This window comes from Aotus nancymaae, unplaced genomic scaffold (genome assembly GCF_030222135.1).
Source record: "Aotus nancymaae isolate 86718 unplaced genomic scaffold, 86718_ANA_hifiasm-v0.15.2.pri h1tg000036l, whole genome shotgun sequence".
In the NCBI taxonomy this organism is placed as follows: domain Eukaryota; kingdom Metazoa; phylum Chordata; class Mammalia; order Primates; family Aotidae; genus Aotus; species Aotus nancymaae.
In genome coordinates, this window is record NW_026988450.1 from 49,476,915 (window position 1) to 49,492,968 (window position 16,054).

At 40.8% G+C, this 16,054-nt stretch overlaps 1 protein-coding gene across 2 annotated transcripts in view; it reads right to left on the reverse strand.

The window, feature by feature from the left end:
- SNX31 (sorting nexin 31) overlaps nt 1-16,054 on the reverse strand; it is a 77,144-nt gene that overhangs the window by 12,777 nt on the left and 48,313 nt on the right. For both annotated transcript variants that reach the window (XM_064384129.1, XM_021675738.2), the window contains 3 exons: nt 13,039-13,131; nt 9,367-9,570; nt 2,282-2,395 (listed from right to left, as the gene is read on the reverse strand). In XM_064384129.1, coding sequence (XP_064240199.1) covers nt 2,282-2,395; nt 9,367-9,570; nt 13,039-13,131 — 411 coding nt within the window. The remainder of the gene's footprint in view (nt 1-2,281; nt 2,396-9,366; nt 9,571-13,038; nt 13,132-16,054) is intronic.

Consider the following 16,054-nt stretch of genomic DNA (forward strand, 5'->3'; position numbering starts at 1 on the left):
ATTAGCGTTCTGAGGTTGGGAGGTAGTTTTACCACCCAAATGTCTCTCCAAGTGACTGATAAATTGCCTCAGCAAACCATTCGACCATTTCCTAAAGATGTTTCATATTTAAAGTGAACCTAAGGACTCCCACCTTTAACTTAGGATTTTGGTTTAATACTTCATGTTTTCAGGGGACTTTGCTATAATGTAGAGTTGAAGTAGAAGTAAAGAGTTGAAAGGGGTCTTGGTTACCTGAACCAGAAGGTTCCATGGAACTTAGCATGATCACCAGAGATTCAAGTTCAATATAACATTAATACAAAGATTACTATTTGAATTGCATTTCAGAACATCTACAGTTTTGGTTCCAATTTGAAATGGCTTAATTTAGTAAAAAGGGCTTTTTTGGATTTGGTTTTTAGAAATGTTTCTCTTTTTTAGCATTTCTACTCCAATTTTAGTTGAAAGCCTATGGTAGACATGAATAGTTAGCTACCCAACAGCCATTGCCCCTTCTTCTTTTGTAAGAGACCCTGATTTTGTTTGGGACGATAAGGTGCTCAGCCCCAGGCAATGATTCATGCTTACTCTAAGCCAATCTTAAATCCTGTTCCTCTTTGCTAGTTGCTTGGTTCCCAGACTCCCTTGCAGCTTGGAGTGGTCATATGATCCAGTTCTGGCCATTGGAACATAGCAGAAGGTCTACTGGAGGATTTCTGGGGTAAAGCTTTTGCTTTCTAGATAAGAGAGATACAGGTTGAGCATCCCCTAATCCAAAAGTCCAAAATGTGAAACTTTTTGAGAACTTACATGATGCCACAAGTGGGAAATTCCACACTTGATCTCCCGTGACTAGTAACAGTAAAAATGCAGGTGTACAGCACAGATTCTGCTGCTGTTTTTTCACAGCCGATATAGGTATTCTGGTGATGCTATTGTGCTGTTAGTTACCCTGAACACACAGTTTTTCACTGTATCAAGGATATGTCATATTTTCTACTGTTGATTATTTACATGTGAATAAGTATAAGAAATGGATTGCTTATCGGTAGCATATAAATTCAGAGTCAGGAATGATGGTGATGCCCAACAACCACAGATGGTCCACATGGGTGGCTGAGGTAGTGACATCTTTGCTTTCTGATGGCTCAATGTCCATGCACAAAATTATTTAAAATATTATATAAAATTACCTTCAGGCTATGTGTTTAAGGTATATGTGAAACATAATTGAATTCTGTGTTTACACTTGGGTCTCATCCTCAAGATACCTCATTATGCACAGTCATACATCACTTAATGATGATGGGGATATGTTCTGAGAAATGCATCATTAGGCAAGTTTGTCACTGTGAAACAACATAGAGTGTAGTTACACAACCTAGATAGTATAGCCTACTATACACCTAAGCTAGATGATAGAGCCTCCCACTCCTAGGCTGTAAACCTGTACAGTGTGCTACTGTACTGAATAAATGCTGAGGCAACTGTAACACAATGATAAGTATGTATATCATCTAAACATAGAAAAGGTACTGCAGGAAGAAAGTAAAACTTAAAAAAAAATAAAAGGTACAGTAAAAATACTGTATTATAATGTTCTGGGACCACTGCCATATATACAGACTATCGTTGACCAAACTGTTATGTACCACATGAATGTATATGCAAATATTTCACAATTTAAAAAAATCTGAAGTTGGAAACACTTCTGGTTCCAAGCATTTGGGATAAGGGCTACTCAACCAGTAGCTTTTTATCTGCTTGAAAAAGGTCAAGAGAATAAGAGGAATGTCAATCATCTACCTTCAGTATTCTTATTGAGATCATAAACATCTGTATTGCCTAAGACAGTGGTTGGCAAATAAGACCAGATCACCATCTGTTTCTATAAATAAAGTTTTATTGGAACATAGCCCGATCCACTTGTTTATACACTGCCTATGGCTGCCTTTAACAGAGCTGAGCAGTTCCAACAGAGACTGTGTGGATCTCAAATCCTAAAATATTTACTATCTGGTCCTTTAAGAAAAAGTCTATGGACTCCTGGTCTAAGACACTATTAGTTGAGTCTTTCTATTACTTGGTAACTAAATTCATTTCTAACTGATACAAAGGCCATGGTGACTTGTAAAATAAAACAAAACATAAAACAAAAGGTATTACAGTCCAAAACAAGAGTGCATAGAATACTCTAGTGTCCTGCTCTGGTTGGGTTAGGGTCATGCATTTGTCCACCCCAGCAAGCCAGACAGCGTTTCAGCACAGAGGGTTTTCGAGGTCTGCCCTGAGAACTCACCTGTTTGGTGTAAATAACAAACCACTGCCAGCGACTGTCCTCACTGTATTGAAATCTGAGCTCTAAGTTCTGGTTGAGAGTTCTCTGGGGCCCATCCACATCCAGCTGAGTTCCCTACAAAGGAAAATAATTTTGTATTCAATATAAATGTAAATGCTCATTAGTATCTTGGGCAAAATATCAGAATGAGGGAGACTGTTTCTATTTCCAAGAAGGTATCAGTCTATGGAGGAGCCCTGAAATGAATCACCACAGTTTGATATATTAATAGTCGTGTTAGGGAACAAGCACAGGTCTATGGAAGTAAACAGGATGGGCACCTAACCCAGGCTAGGAGGGTAAAGGAAGGCTTCCTGGGAGAGCCATCAGAGCAGAGGTAAAAACTACCCAAGTTTGTTGTGGTGGTTTTCTTTCATCAGTGTGTAGGGGAGGTGAGAGGTGATTTCTGGAGGAAGAAATATAGCAAGTGCAAATGTCCTGAGGCATGTTGCAGACACTGCGAGGAACCATCCGTGTGGCTGCAGCATAGGCTCAAAGGCATGGAGGGTGGTATGAGAAGAGGCCTACAACCAGATCCTGAAAGCCTGGTGGGAAACATGCGTGATTTTTGCTTTGCAGCATCTATCATTCTTTCTCCTAGTAATGGAGTCTCAAATACCCTTGGAAAAACCATCCCTCTTCTGCTGTTGGCTATCTGTGTCGGACTGTCAGGGAATGAATTCAGAGCGTGGCACATGACCCAATTTCAGGTTAATTGGACAAGTAATTCTCTGTGCTCCTCTTGTTATTCCAGTCAGAGAGACCTAAACGGCAGGTCCTGACAGAGTTCCTATTTCTTAGAAAGCTTGAGCTCCTTCGGTTCTTAACTTTCTCAAGCCTCTGCATCAGTTTTTCCTTTGAATCTGTAGGTTACTCCATATCCTCCCAGTAAATCCCATTTTCCACTAGAGTCCAATGTGTTGGTTTCTATTGCTTGCCATCAAAGAGCCCTAACTCTTACAGGTTTTATAAGCTAAGGATCCCTTCCTGCAGATCATATGCAGTACAGAAAGAAGAAAAAGGACATTTTCCCCACTAGGGGGCAACAGACATTATCCTAAGGGCAATGGATTAGCCAGGTGTGGTAGCTCATGCCTATAATCCCAGCACTTTGGGAGGCTGAGGCAAGAGAATCCCTTGAGCCCAGGAGTTCAAAACCAGCCTGGGAACCATAGAAAGACCTGGTCTCCAAACAACAGGAATTAGATTTATATTTTAGAAATATTGGTCTGGCAGCATTGATTAAAACATGAATTGGAGGCCAGGTGCAGTGGCTCACACCTATAATCCCAGCAATTTGGGAGGCTGAGGCAGGCAGATCAGTTGAGGTCAGGAGTTTGAGACCAGCCTGGCCAACATGGTCACAAAAAATTAGCTGAGTGTGGTGGCAGGTGCCTGTAATCCCAGCTACTCGGGAGGCTGAAGCAGGAGAATTGCTTGATCCTGGGAGGTGAAGCTTGCAATGAGCCGACACTGCACCACTGCACTCCAGCCTCAGTGACAGAGCAAGACTCTGTCTCCAAAACAACAACGACAACAACAACAAACAAACAAACAACAAAAAAAACCCCACAAAAACCATGAATTGGAAAACAGCTGTTTTCAGACACTGAACAACAGATAATGCAGTACTGTTAACCCAGAGAGAAGGAAAACCAAATGAAATGAGCCCCATAATTATCCCAGCTTATTGCCTGAAGGGGTTTCCAGGATATAACACAAAGATAGGGAACCCAAACAGAGCCCAGAGCTCTCAACAAGTGGAGGAGAAAGAGGTAAAAGTTTCAAGAAGTTGAGATATGAATTTGTGGTGCAGAATACCAAAGACTAGAGCTTTATACACAACGAGAGCTCTAGAGAGTTTCTGACAAACCTTTGGCTGAATAATGACCTGTGCGTGTATATAGTAAACCTATATGAGACTGGGGAAAGAACATCTGACAAGCAGTAGGTTGGACAATTGCAGGACCTGACAAACAAGGCTGGAAAGAGTTCATGTCCCCATCAGCCAGAGCAGAGAGACGATAGACAAGATGTTAGGGAGAGTCCTAAGAATAGTAGCTAAAGCATAAAGGGCTAAATTACCCCTAGACCAAAGATTGCTCTGCAACTTCATTAAGAAAGTTTAAAAGCAAGCATCAAAAAAGTAAAACTGGCCGAGCACAGGGCCTCATGCCTGTAATCCCAGCACTTTGGGAAATGAGGCAGAAGGACTGCTTGAGGCCTGGAGTTCAAGACCAGCCCGGGAAACATAGCAAGACTCTGTTTCTACAAAAAAGAAAAATGAGCTGGACATAGTGGCATATGCTTGTAGTCCCAGCTACTTGGGAGGCTAAGGCAGGAAGATCTCTTGAGCCCAAGGGGTGGAGGCTGCAATAAGCCATAATTGTGCCACTGCACTCCAGCCTCGGTAACAGAGTGAGACTCTGTGTCTTAAATTTTTTTTAAAAAAAGTAAAACCAATCCTAAGTAATTTAACTGCATGTCAGACAAAATCTAATACTCTTTAAAGGAATTCAGTAAAATGCAACATTCAACAATGTAGAATTTGCAATGTTCAGCATATCACAAAAAATTACCTGGCATGCATGGGAGGAGGAAAATACGATCTGCAAACAGTAAAAAAATCAATCAATAGTGCAAACTCACTGTGAGGTGATAAAAACAAAGGAAAAAGAAAAAAATTCAATCAGTAGAATTAGATCCAGAAATGACAGAGATGATGGAATTAGTAGCAAAAATATTAAAACTGCTATTTAAAGTATGTTCCATACACTCAGGAATTTGGAGAAAAATAGAAGCATAAGAGAAATAGAAGATATGTAAAAGACCTAAATGGAACTTCTAGAGATGAAAAATACAACACGAAGTAAAATTGCACTGGATGGGATAAACAGCAATGTTAGACATCACAGGGGAAACTACCAATAATCTTAAAGCTATAGCAATAGAAACTACCCCAAATAAAGCAGAGAGAGAAAAAAATACTGAGATAAATACAATCACAGTGGAATACCATGCCACATCTACTAGGTTGGCTATAATAAAAAATTAATAACAAGTACTGGCCAGGACTGGGAGAAATCAAAACCCTCCACTGCTGGTGTGGACATAAAATGGTGCAGCCACTTTGGAAACTAGGCTGGCAGTTCCTCAAAGAGTTAAACACAGAATTCTCATCTGACCCAATGATAATTCTACTCCTAGGTACATACGCAAGAGACAGAAAAACATATGTCCACACCAAAGCTTGTGCACACGTGTTCACAGCAGCATAATTCATAACAGCCAAAATACAAAAGCAACCCAAATGTTATCAGTGGATGAATGGGTAAAATGTGCTATAACCGTCAAGTGGAATATTATTTGGCCATAAAAAGAGTAAAGTACTGATGATACATGCTACAAGAATGAACCTGGGAAATGTGCTAAGCAAAAAGCTAGTCACAAGGATCACAAGGTATATGATTCCATTAACATAAAATGTCCAGAACAGACAGATCTGTTCTATAGAGACAGAAAGTAGATTAGTGTTTGTTACGGTGGGGGGATAGGGAGGTGACAGTTAAAGGGTATGGGGCTTCTTTTGCAGGTGATAAAGTGTTCTAAAATCGATTGTGGTGATGGCTGTACAACTCTGTGAGTGTACCAAATACCATTGAATCGTATACTTTATATGGGTGGATTGTATGGTATATGAATTATATCTCAATAAAGCTGTTGCAAAGAAAGACAATTGTATGATACTGAGGGGGAAATATACACACAGATCAGCAAAACAGAACAGAGAACCTAGAAACAGACCCACACACACATGCCCAACTGATTTTTGACAAAGATGTAAAAATAACTCAATTGAGGACAGCCAGCCATTTCAACAAATGGTGCTGGAGCAACTGGACCTCTAGAAGGAAAAAAAAAGCTGGGGAGAGCAGGGGGTAACCACCTTCTCTCTCTCTGTTTTTTTTTTTTTTTTATTTGAGACAGGGTCTTGCTCTGTCTTCCAGGCTGAAGTGCAGTGGTGTGATCTCAGCTCACTGCAACCCTCACCTCCTGGGCTCAAGGGATTCTCCTGCCTCAGCCTCCCAAGTAGCTGGGATTACAGGTGCACACCACCACACCCAGCTAATTTTTGTATTTTTAGTAGAGACGGGGTTTCATCATGTCGGTCAGGCTGGTCTCAGACTCCTGACCTCAAGCAATCTACCCACCTCGGCCTCCTAAAGTGTTGGAATTACAGGCGTGAGTCACTGCACCTGGCACGATAACCTTATCCTAAGTCTCATACTCCATACAAAAATTAACTGAAAAGGGACCATGAACTTACATGTAAAACCCCTAACTATAAAATTTTTAGGAAAAAAAAATAGAAAAACCTCAGAATCTATAATAGGATTTGACAAAGAGCTCTTGGACTTGACAGCAAAAGCACAATCCGAAACAGAAAAATTGACGAATTCAATTTCATCAAAATTGAAAATTTTTGCTCTGCAAAAGACCCTGTTTAAGAGGATGAAAAACTATAGAGTGGGCTGAGCACAGTGGCTCACGCCTGTAACCCCAGCACTTTGGGAGGCCGAGGCGGGCAGATTGTTTGAGGTCAGGAGTTTGAGACTAGCCTGGCCAACATGGTGAAACCCCGTCTCTACAAAAATTAGCTGGACATGGTGGCACATACCTGCAATCCCAGCTACTTGGGAAACTGAGGCAGGAGAATCCCTTGAATCTGGGAGGCGGAGGCTGCAGTGAGCTGAGATCGCACCACTGCACTCAAGCCTGGCGACAGAGACAGACTCTGTCTAAAAAACAATAATAACAACAACAACCAAAACTATAGAGTAAGAGAAAGTATTTGGAGGAAACCAGATGGCCAACAAAGAACTCGTATGTAGAATACATAAAGAGCTCTGAAAACTCAACGGTAAAGAGCCAAACACGGGTAAAAGATATGAGAAGACATTTTACCAAAGAAGATACACGGCTGGCAAATAAGCACATGAAGATACTCAGCATCATAAGCCATGGGAAAATGCAAACTTAAGTCACAATGAAACGCCTTTATGCGTCTATTAGAATGACTACAATAAAACAATAGCGACAACACCAAACGCTGGTGAGAATGTAGAAAACTGGCTCACTCACACACTGCTGGTGGGAATGCAAATTATATAGCCATTCTCAAGAGCAGTTTGGCAGTTTCTTTAAAAAGTAAACATGCAATTACCATATAACCCAGCAATTGTACTCCTGGGCATTTATTCCAGAAAAATAAAGATTCATGGTCAGACAAAAACCTGTATGTGAAGATTTATAGCAGCTCTATTCATAAACACCAGAGCTTCTTCAATGAGTAAATGGTTAAGCAAACTTTAGCACATCCAGACCATGGACTGCTGCTCCACGATAAAAGACAAACTACTGATATAGTCAGCAACCCGGATGAACGTCCAACAAACTGTGCAGAGCAAAAGCGAGCCTATCCCTACGGCAATTGATACTTATAGAATGTTCTACCCAAAATGGAACGCACACTCTTTTAAGATACATGTGAAACATTTACCAAGATAGATCAAATCTGGGGACACAAAACAAGTTTCCATCCATTTCAAAAGGCTAAGATCATACAGTGTATTTTCTCTGACCTCCAGGAAGAAAGAGTGGTGTGGTGAGAAGGGTTAGGAAGCTGTTCAATCCATCCATTCTGGGCACGTTGAGACCAAGCTGTGAATGGGGAGATAGAGGGATTTTTTTTTTTTTTTTTTTTTGAGACAGGTCTCACTCTATTGCCTAAGTTGGAGTGGAGTGGTGTAATCTCGGCTCACTGCAGCCTCTGCCTCCTAGGCTCGAGGGATACTCCCACCTCAGCCTCCCCGGTAGCTGGGACCACAGGTGTACACCACCAGGCCTGGCTTATTTTTGTATTATTTTGTAGAGATGGGATTTTGCTATGTTGCCCAGGCTGGTAAGGGAGACTTTTGAGGGAAAGTAAAGTATATTTAGCACTAAATGTGTAGGGTGAGAGAGAAAGAAAAGTCGGAGATAACTTCAAAATTTAATCCATGGTAGTGGAAGTTCCCTTGACCAAGACAGGGAACACAGGCAGAAGAACCCCATGACGGGCAGAAGGCGGAAAGGACACGTCTGCTTTGGGGAAAGGCTGTGTTTGAGATGTCTGTGAGACACCTGGTGAAGGCATCCAGAGGTAGAAAAAACTAGGCCTTTGAGAAGGATCTGGGTGATTGATTTCAGATAATATGTAGAGGAAAGATGCTAGAATGCAATGCCAGGGAACACCAGCATTTCAGGAATGCTCAGAGGGAGAAGTGGCCCACAAAAGTAGGTAGAGAAGGAAGGAGACAGACTTTTGAGAAGGAAGAAATGGTTGACAGTATCGAATGCCACAGAGTGGTCAAATAGGAGCCCAGCTAGAAAAATCCCCAGGGATTCCATGGATTTAACAAGTAGGCATCATGCTCTGATAGCTTTTGTCCTCTATTAGTTACCCTCAGTTTCCTGTATGAAGAGGATAACACCACTTAGCTCACTGGGTTCTCATGGGCTGAGTTAAATAACAGATGAGACAGTGCAGCACAGGCCCTGGTACAAAGTGGGCACTCAATAAATCTGATAAGGTTTCTCTTGTGAGGAGCTGGCAATGCAAGCATGATGCTAAGGTGCTGTAAGAAGAGCTCTGCCAATCAATGCCTGCCTTGAAGGGTAGAGACCTCGTCAGCACTGAGCACATAGTAAGCGCTCAACAAATAGTAGCTGTTACTGCCATCTGCTGTTATTACTACAGCCACCCTTCAAGCAGTAGGGACGCCAGCTGTTGGAAGGTGGGAAGGTCAGTATCTCTGCTTCTCTGGCTGGGGAACTGTACCGCACTAAGATAGGTTTCACCACTAGGTGATATTTAATGTGGCTTAGATGTCAGTCCACTCGAAGTACAGATTCAAATGGCAAACCTATCTCCCTAGTGTCAACTTTGTCATCCAAGGGTGCTAGGATTTTAAGTCACGGGCAAAGCGAGATGCCAAGATACTCACAAGGAAAGTGACCTGCCAGCACTTCACTCCACTCATCTGGAAAATGGTGTCCTGGGTCTGGCCGTCAGGCAGGGTGATGCAGCAGCTGATCTCATTATTGCCAACGGAAAGAACAGCTCCAGAGCCCGGTTCTGGGTAGTCACAGGTACAAGGATCCAGCTGCAGGTATCCATAGTGCCGTACCTCCTGGGCCAGCTCCAAAAACTGCTCCAAAGAGGGTGATGGGGCGGGGGGTGGGGAAGCAAGAGGAAGCAAAGGGCCACTTGAAACAGATGAAAACGTCATGTCAGAAGCTACTGCCATTCTAGAAGAATACATGGAAGTGTCACAGTGAAAGCGGCTTTTCTTCTTGACTCTACAAATGGAGACAGTGCCCCGGTGTTGGCCAGAAATTGGGGGAAATCAATGGAGTGTCCTTCCAGGGAGGGACCATTCCTACTTCCTTCACTGTTGTGTCTCTGTCCCTGTTATGGTGCTTGGTGCACAGCGGGAATAAAAATATTCCATGAGTAAATGAAGAAAAGAGTCCATAAAATGAATGAACAGATATGATTCTGTCTCAGCAGATTATAATAGCAAGTAAACAAAAAAGTGTATATTTAAAATGCTGGCTTTAAAAAAACTAAGCTGAGATCTATGTAGGAAGAAAAGCAGTTCATTTTTGCAGGCTGCTTTATGTGATGGTGGTATTAATTGCCAGAGAAAGACATTTTAGAAATGGCAATGAAATGAGGGCACGAGCTGGTCTGCTTTCTAAGTAGAATTCCAGAGAGCCCCCAGTTTCCAAGGGAACACTTTTATGTGACTTTTAAAATTTAGCTTTTCCCTCTGCTTCTGAAGTGACCTAAGAACTGAGGACAGTTGCAGTCACACCACTGATCAAGGCAACCTGTCTCATTAACGTCTATCCAGGCTTTTCATTTTATTACTGATTGCATTTAGATAAGCTGCTGTAGGTTTGGTGACCTCCACTCTTTCATTCCAGCTTTCGCCATGGGCCTGGTCTAATGGCATGAGATGTGCGTTAGGAGAACAGAGTTCCCACTTTAGCACATGGTTAAATCAGAAAGAAGACCACCCACTGACAACTTGTGATCCTTTCCTAAAGCAAGGTAACTCACACCTCCTTTTCAAGGACTCTGGAGACGTTCTCAGATAGAGCAAAACAGGCGGAGACAGAAGCAGTGAGGGACAGCTGACTCCTGATCTCATGTTGGCAGAAGTATTCAAAGCTACTGATCCATCCAGCCACATGTGCCAGCTCATTGTGCTATGGGCCAGGCTTCAGCCTGGGAGATGCATTAAGGCTGACCTTCAGTTGGGTCAGTGAGAAACATCAGAAAGAACAGGTTGTGAGTACATGGTACTTGTGCAGTGATTGGGGTCAGGGGCTGAATCACCTTGTCACAGAGCATACAGAGAATAGTGTGATGCTTTGCTATGATACTTTCTCACTTATATGGTAAAAACCTATTATTGTTTATCTTATTGTTTGATGATACTTTTTAAAATTGTAATAATCTCTTGGCTGAAATGAACTAAAAGTTCTATTTTGCAAGAAAGTTGGTGATGAGTAAGTAACTTATGTAAAATGCTTGTTGATATTTGACATTCAGTAAAAGGGTGTTGTGATATTACTATGTGAACACCAGAAGATAGAAATCTACAAGTATTATCTGCTTGAAAATTAGTTAAGATTGTACCTAAAAAAGACAATTTGCCAGGTGCAGTGGCTCATGCCTGTAATCCCAGCACTTTGGGGGAGGACAAGGCAGGCAGATCACAAGGTCAAGAGATCGAGACCATCCTGGCCAACATGGTGAAACCCTGTCTCTACTAAAAATACAAAAATTAGGGAGGCGAGGTGGCACATGCCTGTAATCCCAGCTACTCAGGAGGCTGAGGAAGGAGAATCACTTGAATTCAGGAGGCAGAGGTTGCCACGAGCCAAGATCGTGCCACTGCACTCTAACCCGGTGACAGAGCAAGACTCCATCTCAAAAAAAAAAAAAGATTGTACCTAAAAAAGACAATTTAACACACACAGCTGCCGAAAGTATGTTTATATTAATATATTTTCATTTTGATCAGGGATTGCAAACTTTTATTTAAAGAACCATGTAGTAAATATTTTCAGCTGTACAGGCATATGGTCCCTATTGCAACTACTTACCTCTGCCACTGCCACACAAAAGCAGCCTTAGACAATACATGAATGAATAACTTTGTGCCAATAAAACTTTGTCTACAAAAAAAGTGGCCCATGGACCACAGCCTTTCTCTGATTTAGATCAAATGACTCTTCTTTAAGTTAATTTCACTCATTTTCAATTCCAAGTTTTCTTGTACAAGTGTAGTTGTTAATGTGTTTGCTCCATTAGCAGAAGAACTTCATAAACAAATAATGTTGGTTACATATCAGTACATGCAGACACTTTGAGAGAAAGTAAGTTTCAATAATAATTAATTTTTTCATTCAATTTATGTACTCAAAGCAAAGCTTTTTAAAAGAGCATTATTACAAATAGTATGGTAAATTCAGGTAAAATATTTATCATAGAAGATAAAATTTATTTTGTGGAAAATCTACAAATACATTTTTTGGCAGAGCATGGTAAGAACAACATTCTTACTAAATTTAGAGGTTTATAGGGCAGATACGTGCGAAGATTTGGTTGTGGTATACGCAGTTTGTAATTGCATCTAAAGTAACAGCTATACTCTATCCATCAAAACAGAAGCTGCACTTGTCAAAATTCACAAATACACAGAGAACACGAGCTCCTTTTGTCGTGACAAAGCTGAGGTAGAACACCAGAGAGGGGAATACCAAATTGTGGCAGTATGTGCCTTTCCTTTTTCTTTTTCTGCAGTCCATCAATAAAAATCTCAACGTGTCTGAGCCTTTGAAGAATTATTTTCTGTTAAGTATAAATGAGTCCTCTCAATTTTGATTGTATTTTGTTCAAAAATCGATGTTGCAATTGTGAACACTGGCAAAGTCAAAAGAGTTTTTAAAAAGACAACACAACGAAACAGAGGCCATTTCTTCTGTTAAAATATGTCCTGTCTGTCAGACTCACATTCGCTGCTTGGGGGCAGGAGGTATGTGAATTGGTAACACCTTTGTGGGAGCTTTAAAAATGAATGTTTAGAAATCTATTCTAAGGAATAATAGAACACATACTCAAAGACAGCGGATGTTGGCTGCAGTGTTCGGGGACTTCAGCCAGGAACTGTACCAGGTGCGGTGAATACACAGAGTATGTATAAATTAGACACAGCCCTGGGCCTCATGGCTCTTGCTGCCAAAGTGATTTATAGCAGCAAGAGCTGGAAGCAACCTGACTTCCAATAATAGATAAGTGGTTAGCCAAACGATAATATAACCATAAAATGGAATACTCTGTAGTCACTAAAAACAATGCAGAGGATCTATATTAATTAACTTAGAAGAAGACTCACAATATACTGTATTTTTTCAAGAATCTTTAAACAATAAGTTTTTATTAATTCTGTACTCAGAACAATCAATGAAGGTATTCTTATTTTTTAAGAAAAAGCCCCACTTTTAGTGCTTGGTAGGTTTATAAATGACAGAAGCAGTTCAATTCTAACATGATTCTTTAACTCCCTTTCAAGGGATTTCTCTTGAAGCAATATTTGATTCACCTTTGTTTGATTGTCTTCTTTCTGGAGAGCTTCTAATTTCTGCCTCTGCGCCTGTGTGGGTTTGGCCCATTCTTTTTCAATGTCCTGTACTGCCTTAAAATAACATAAGTGGTAAAATTAGCAGCCTTAGCAGAAATTAATCAATCTGACAAAAACATACTCTTGCATGAAGGGCTATAAAAACAAACCCAAGTGGATATATATTTAGGGATTTAGCATGTTATAAACTTTATTTTTTAAATTAGTAAGAAGAGGTTGTTCAACAGTTTGGGGGGAAATTGGCAACACTTGGCAAAGAAAATAAAATGACCTATTTCCCCACACTGCCCAATCAATTAAATTCCAGATAAAGATTTAAATGTATAAGACCATAAAAGAATTATGGGAAAAAAAGGTAAATATTTTTATCTGATCTTGAGGTAGGGAATATCTTTTTGTGGGGGGGCTTTTGAGTTTCTTTTATTTTTACTATTATACTTTAAGTTCTGGGGTACATGTGCAGAACATGCAGGTTACATAGGTATACACGTGCCATGGTGGTTTGCTGCATCCATCACCCCGTCATCTACATTAGGTATTTCTCCTAATGCTATCCCTCCCCTAGCCTCCCACCCCTGCTATCCCTCCCCTAGCCCCCTACCCCCAAGGGAATATCTTTTTTAAGATACAAAAGCAAAATGTCATAATGAAGAAATAGTCATATATAATTATGTGAAAATATAAAACTGCTGCACATAAAGACCACCAAGAACAAAACTAAGAATCAAATGGAAAACCATGGAAAATGACTGCATCCTACACAGCAAACAGTTAATGTTTATATAAAGCAATAGGAAAAATGTAAGCATTCTCAACAGGAAAATGGACAACTATGTATTGGCAATTGACAAAAAGAAATTGCAAATAATAAATTTGAATCATAAACATAGATATGGGAAAAAATATGTTGATAGGCCATTACTGCTATTGCTTATAATAATGAAACATTTTCAACTTAACTGGCAAACACATGCATAATGCTTACTATGTGTCAGGCAATGTTCTAATCGCTTCAGAACAAAAGTCAGTCCTTACAGCCACCCTGTGATGTAGGTACTGTTATCAAATGCCCCAAAATAGGTAATTGGGTTTGGGTATGACTAAATAATAGGCTATGCGATAATTAAAAATTACACAGAATATTTAACATCATGGGAAATGTGTGCAATGTACATGAAAAATATCAAATTGCCAAGTAAAAGTCTAGTAGCAGACCCTAATTTTTATAAAACAAAAAAAAGTAAACATAAACAACAAAAAATCCTCCTATGGATACTTACGAGTCAAGGAAATGAATGTGCAAATACATGACATATATATGAAATAAATATACCCAAAGAGTTAATTAATAGTTTATATGTCTGCTTGATTTAAGATTTGGGGTGAAATCTACTTTCATTTTTGAACTCTTCCACGTTTGCAAACTTTTTATAAGATAAAAACTAATTCTATGTTAAAAAAAAATTAAAGTTGAGGGAGCCGGGCGCGGTGACTCACGCCTGTAATCCCAGCACTTTGGGAGGCCAAGGCGGGTAGATCACGAGGTTAAGAGATCGAGACCATCCTGGTCAACAAGGTGAAACCCCGTCTCTACTAAATATACAAAAATTAGCTGGGCACGGTGGTGCACACCTGTATTCCCAGCTACTTGGGAGGCTGAGGCAGGAGAATTGCTTGAACCCAGGAGGCGGAGGTTGCGGTGAGCCGAGATCGCACCATTGCACTCCAGCCTGGGTAACAAGAGCGAAACTCCATCTCAAAAAAAAAAAAAAAAAATTAAAGTTGAATACATTGTTGGATTCTGTCTGGTCAGCCTGGGGTAACCACCGTCAGCAAGCATTCCCAAACTCCAAATCCCTAACGGACTTCTTGGTTGCTTCCTAATCCACTGCAGGTTTCAGCAAAACGACACTGGACTCAAAGGCAGAAATCGCCTGGAAGGCAACTGCCTACTGTGGAAGTACGTCAGGACTGTGGTGAAGCAACGTGAAACATGGAAGTAACAAAGCCTGTGGTCTCAGCCTCCCTTCCTGGGCTAGGCAGTTGTTCCTGCGCTCTTCCCCTCTCCTCTCAGCACCCAGCTTCCTTCCCCTTTAGCCAGTCTGGCCCTAGGGAGGCCGTGGTATCAGCTGTCCACCTACTCGGCCTGTGCTGCTCTGACTTGTCATAATGCGGCAGAATTGGCTACTCTCCCTCAGTTAGGCTGTCAAGCCCTCAAGGGAAGACCCTGTGCCCTTCGTCTCACTGTGTCTTGCCCAGTGTCCTACATACGGCAATGCCCAGCAATTCTTTGTCAATTATCAGGAGCTTATTTTCACCTTAGTCTGAACATAAGCCTGTCTATTACATCCCTCAGTGATACTGGCAGGTTAAGCTTTATCTCCAAGAGAAGAATAAAAAGCTGAACACACTTTAAATACTGCTGTTTAGGCTGGGGGAAAAGGACATGGGATTTAGAGAGGAGGAGAAAAATAACTAATATTTGTTGAAAACTTGTTTGAGATCAGTTTTGTCGTTGACTTTTTCCCAACTACAGCAGTTCCCCTTAATCTCGGGGCATACTATCCAAGACTCCTGGGGGGATGCCTGGTATTATTGTGGATAATACCAAACTCTATATATACTATGCTTTTTCCTGCATATACGTACCTATAATAAATTATAAAAATAATTTATAAATGAGGCACAGGAAGAGATGAACAACAATAACTAATAAGAAAAGAGAACAATGGTAACAATATTCCAGCATCACCACTCTTGCACTTTAGGGCCAGTGTTAAGTAAAACTGGGGCCTTGAACACAAGTGTTGGGACACCAGGACAGTGGGTCTGATAACTGAGATCACTACTAAGTGACTGACAGGTGGATGATGCAGACAGCATGAATCAACTGGACAAAAAGATGATTCATGTTCCAGGCCAGCAAGACATTTCATCACACTACTCAGAATGGCATGCAATTTAAAACTTAAAAGTT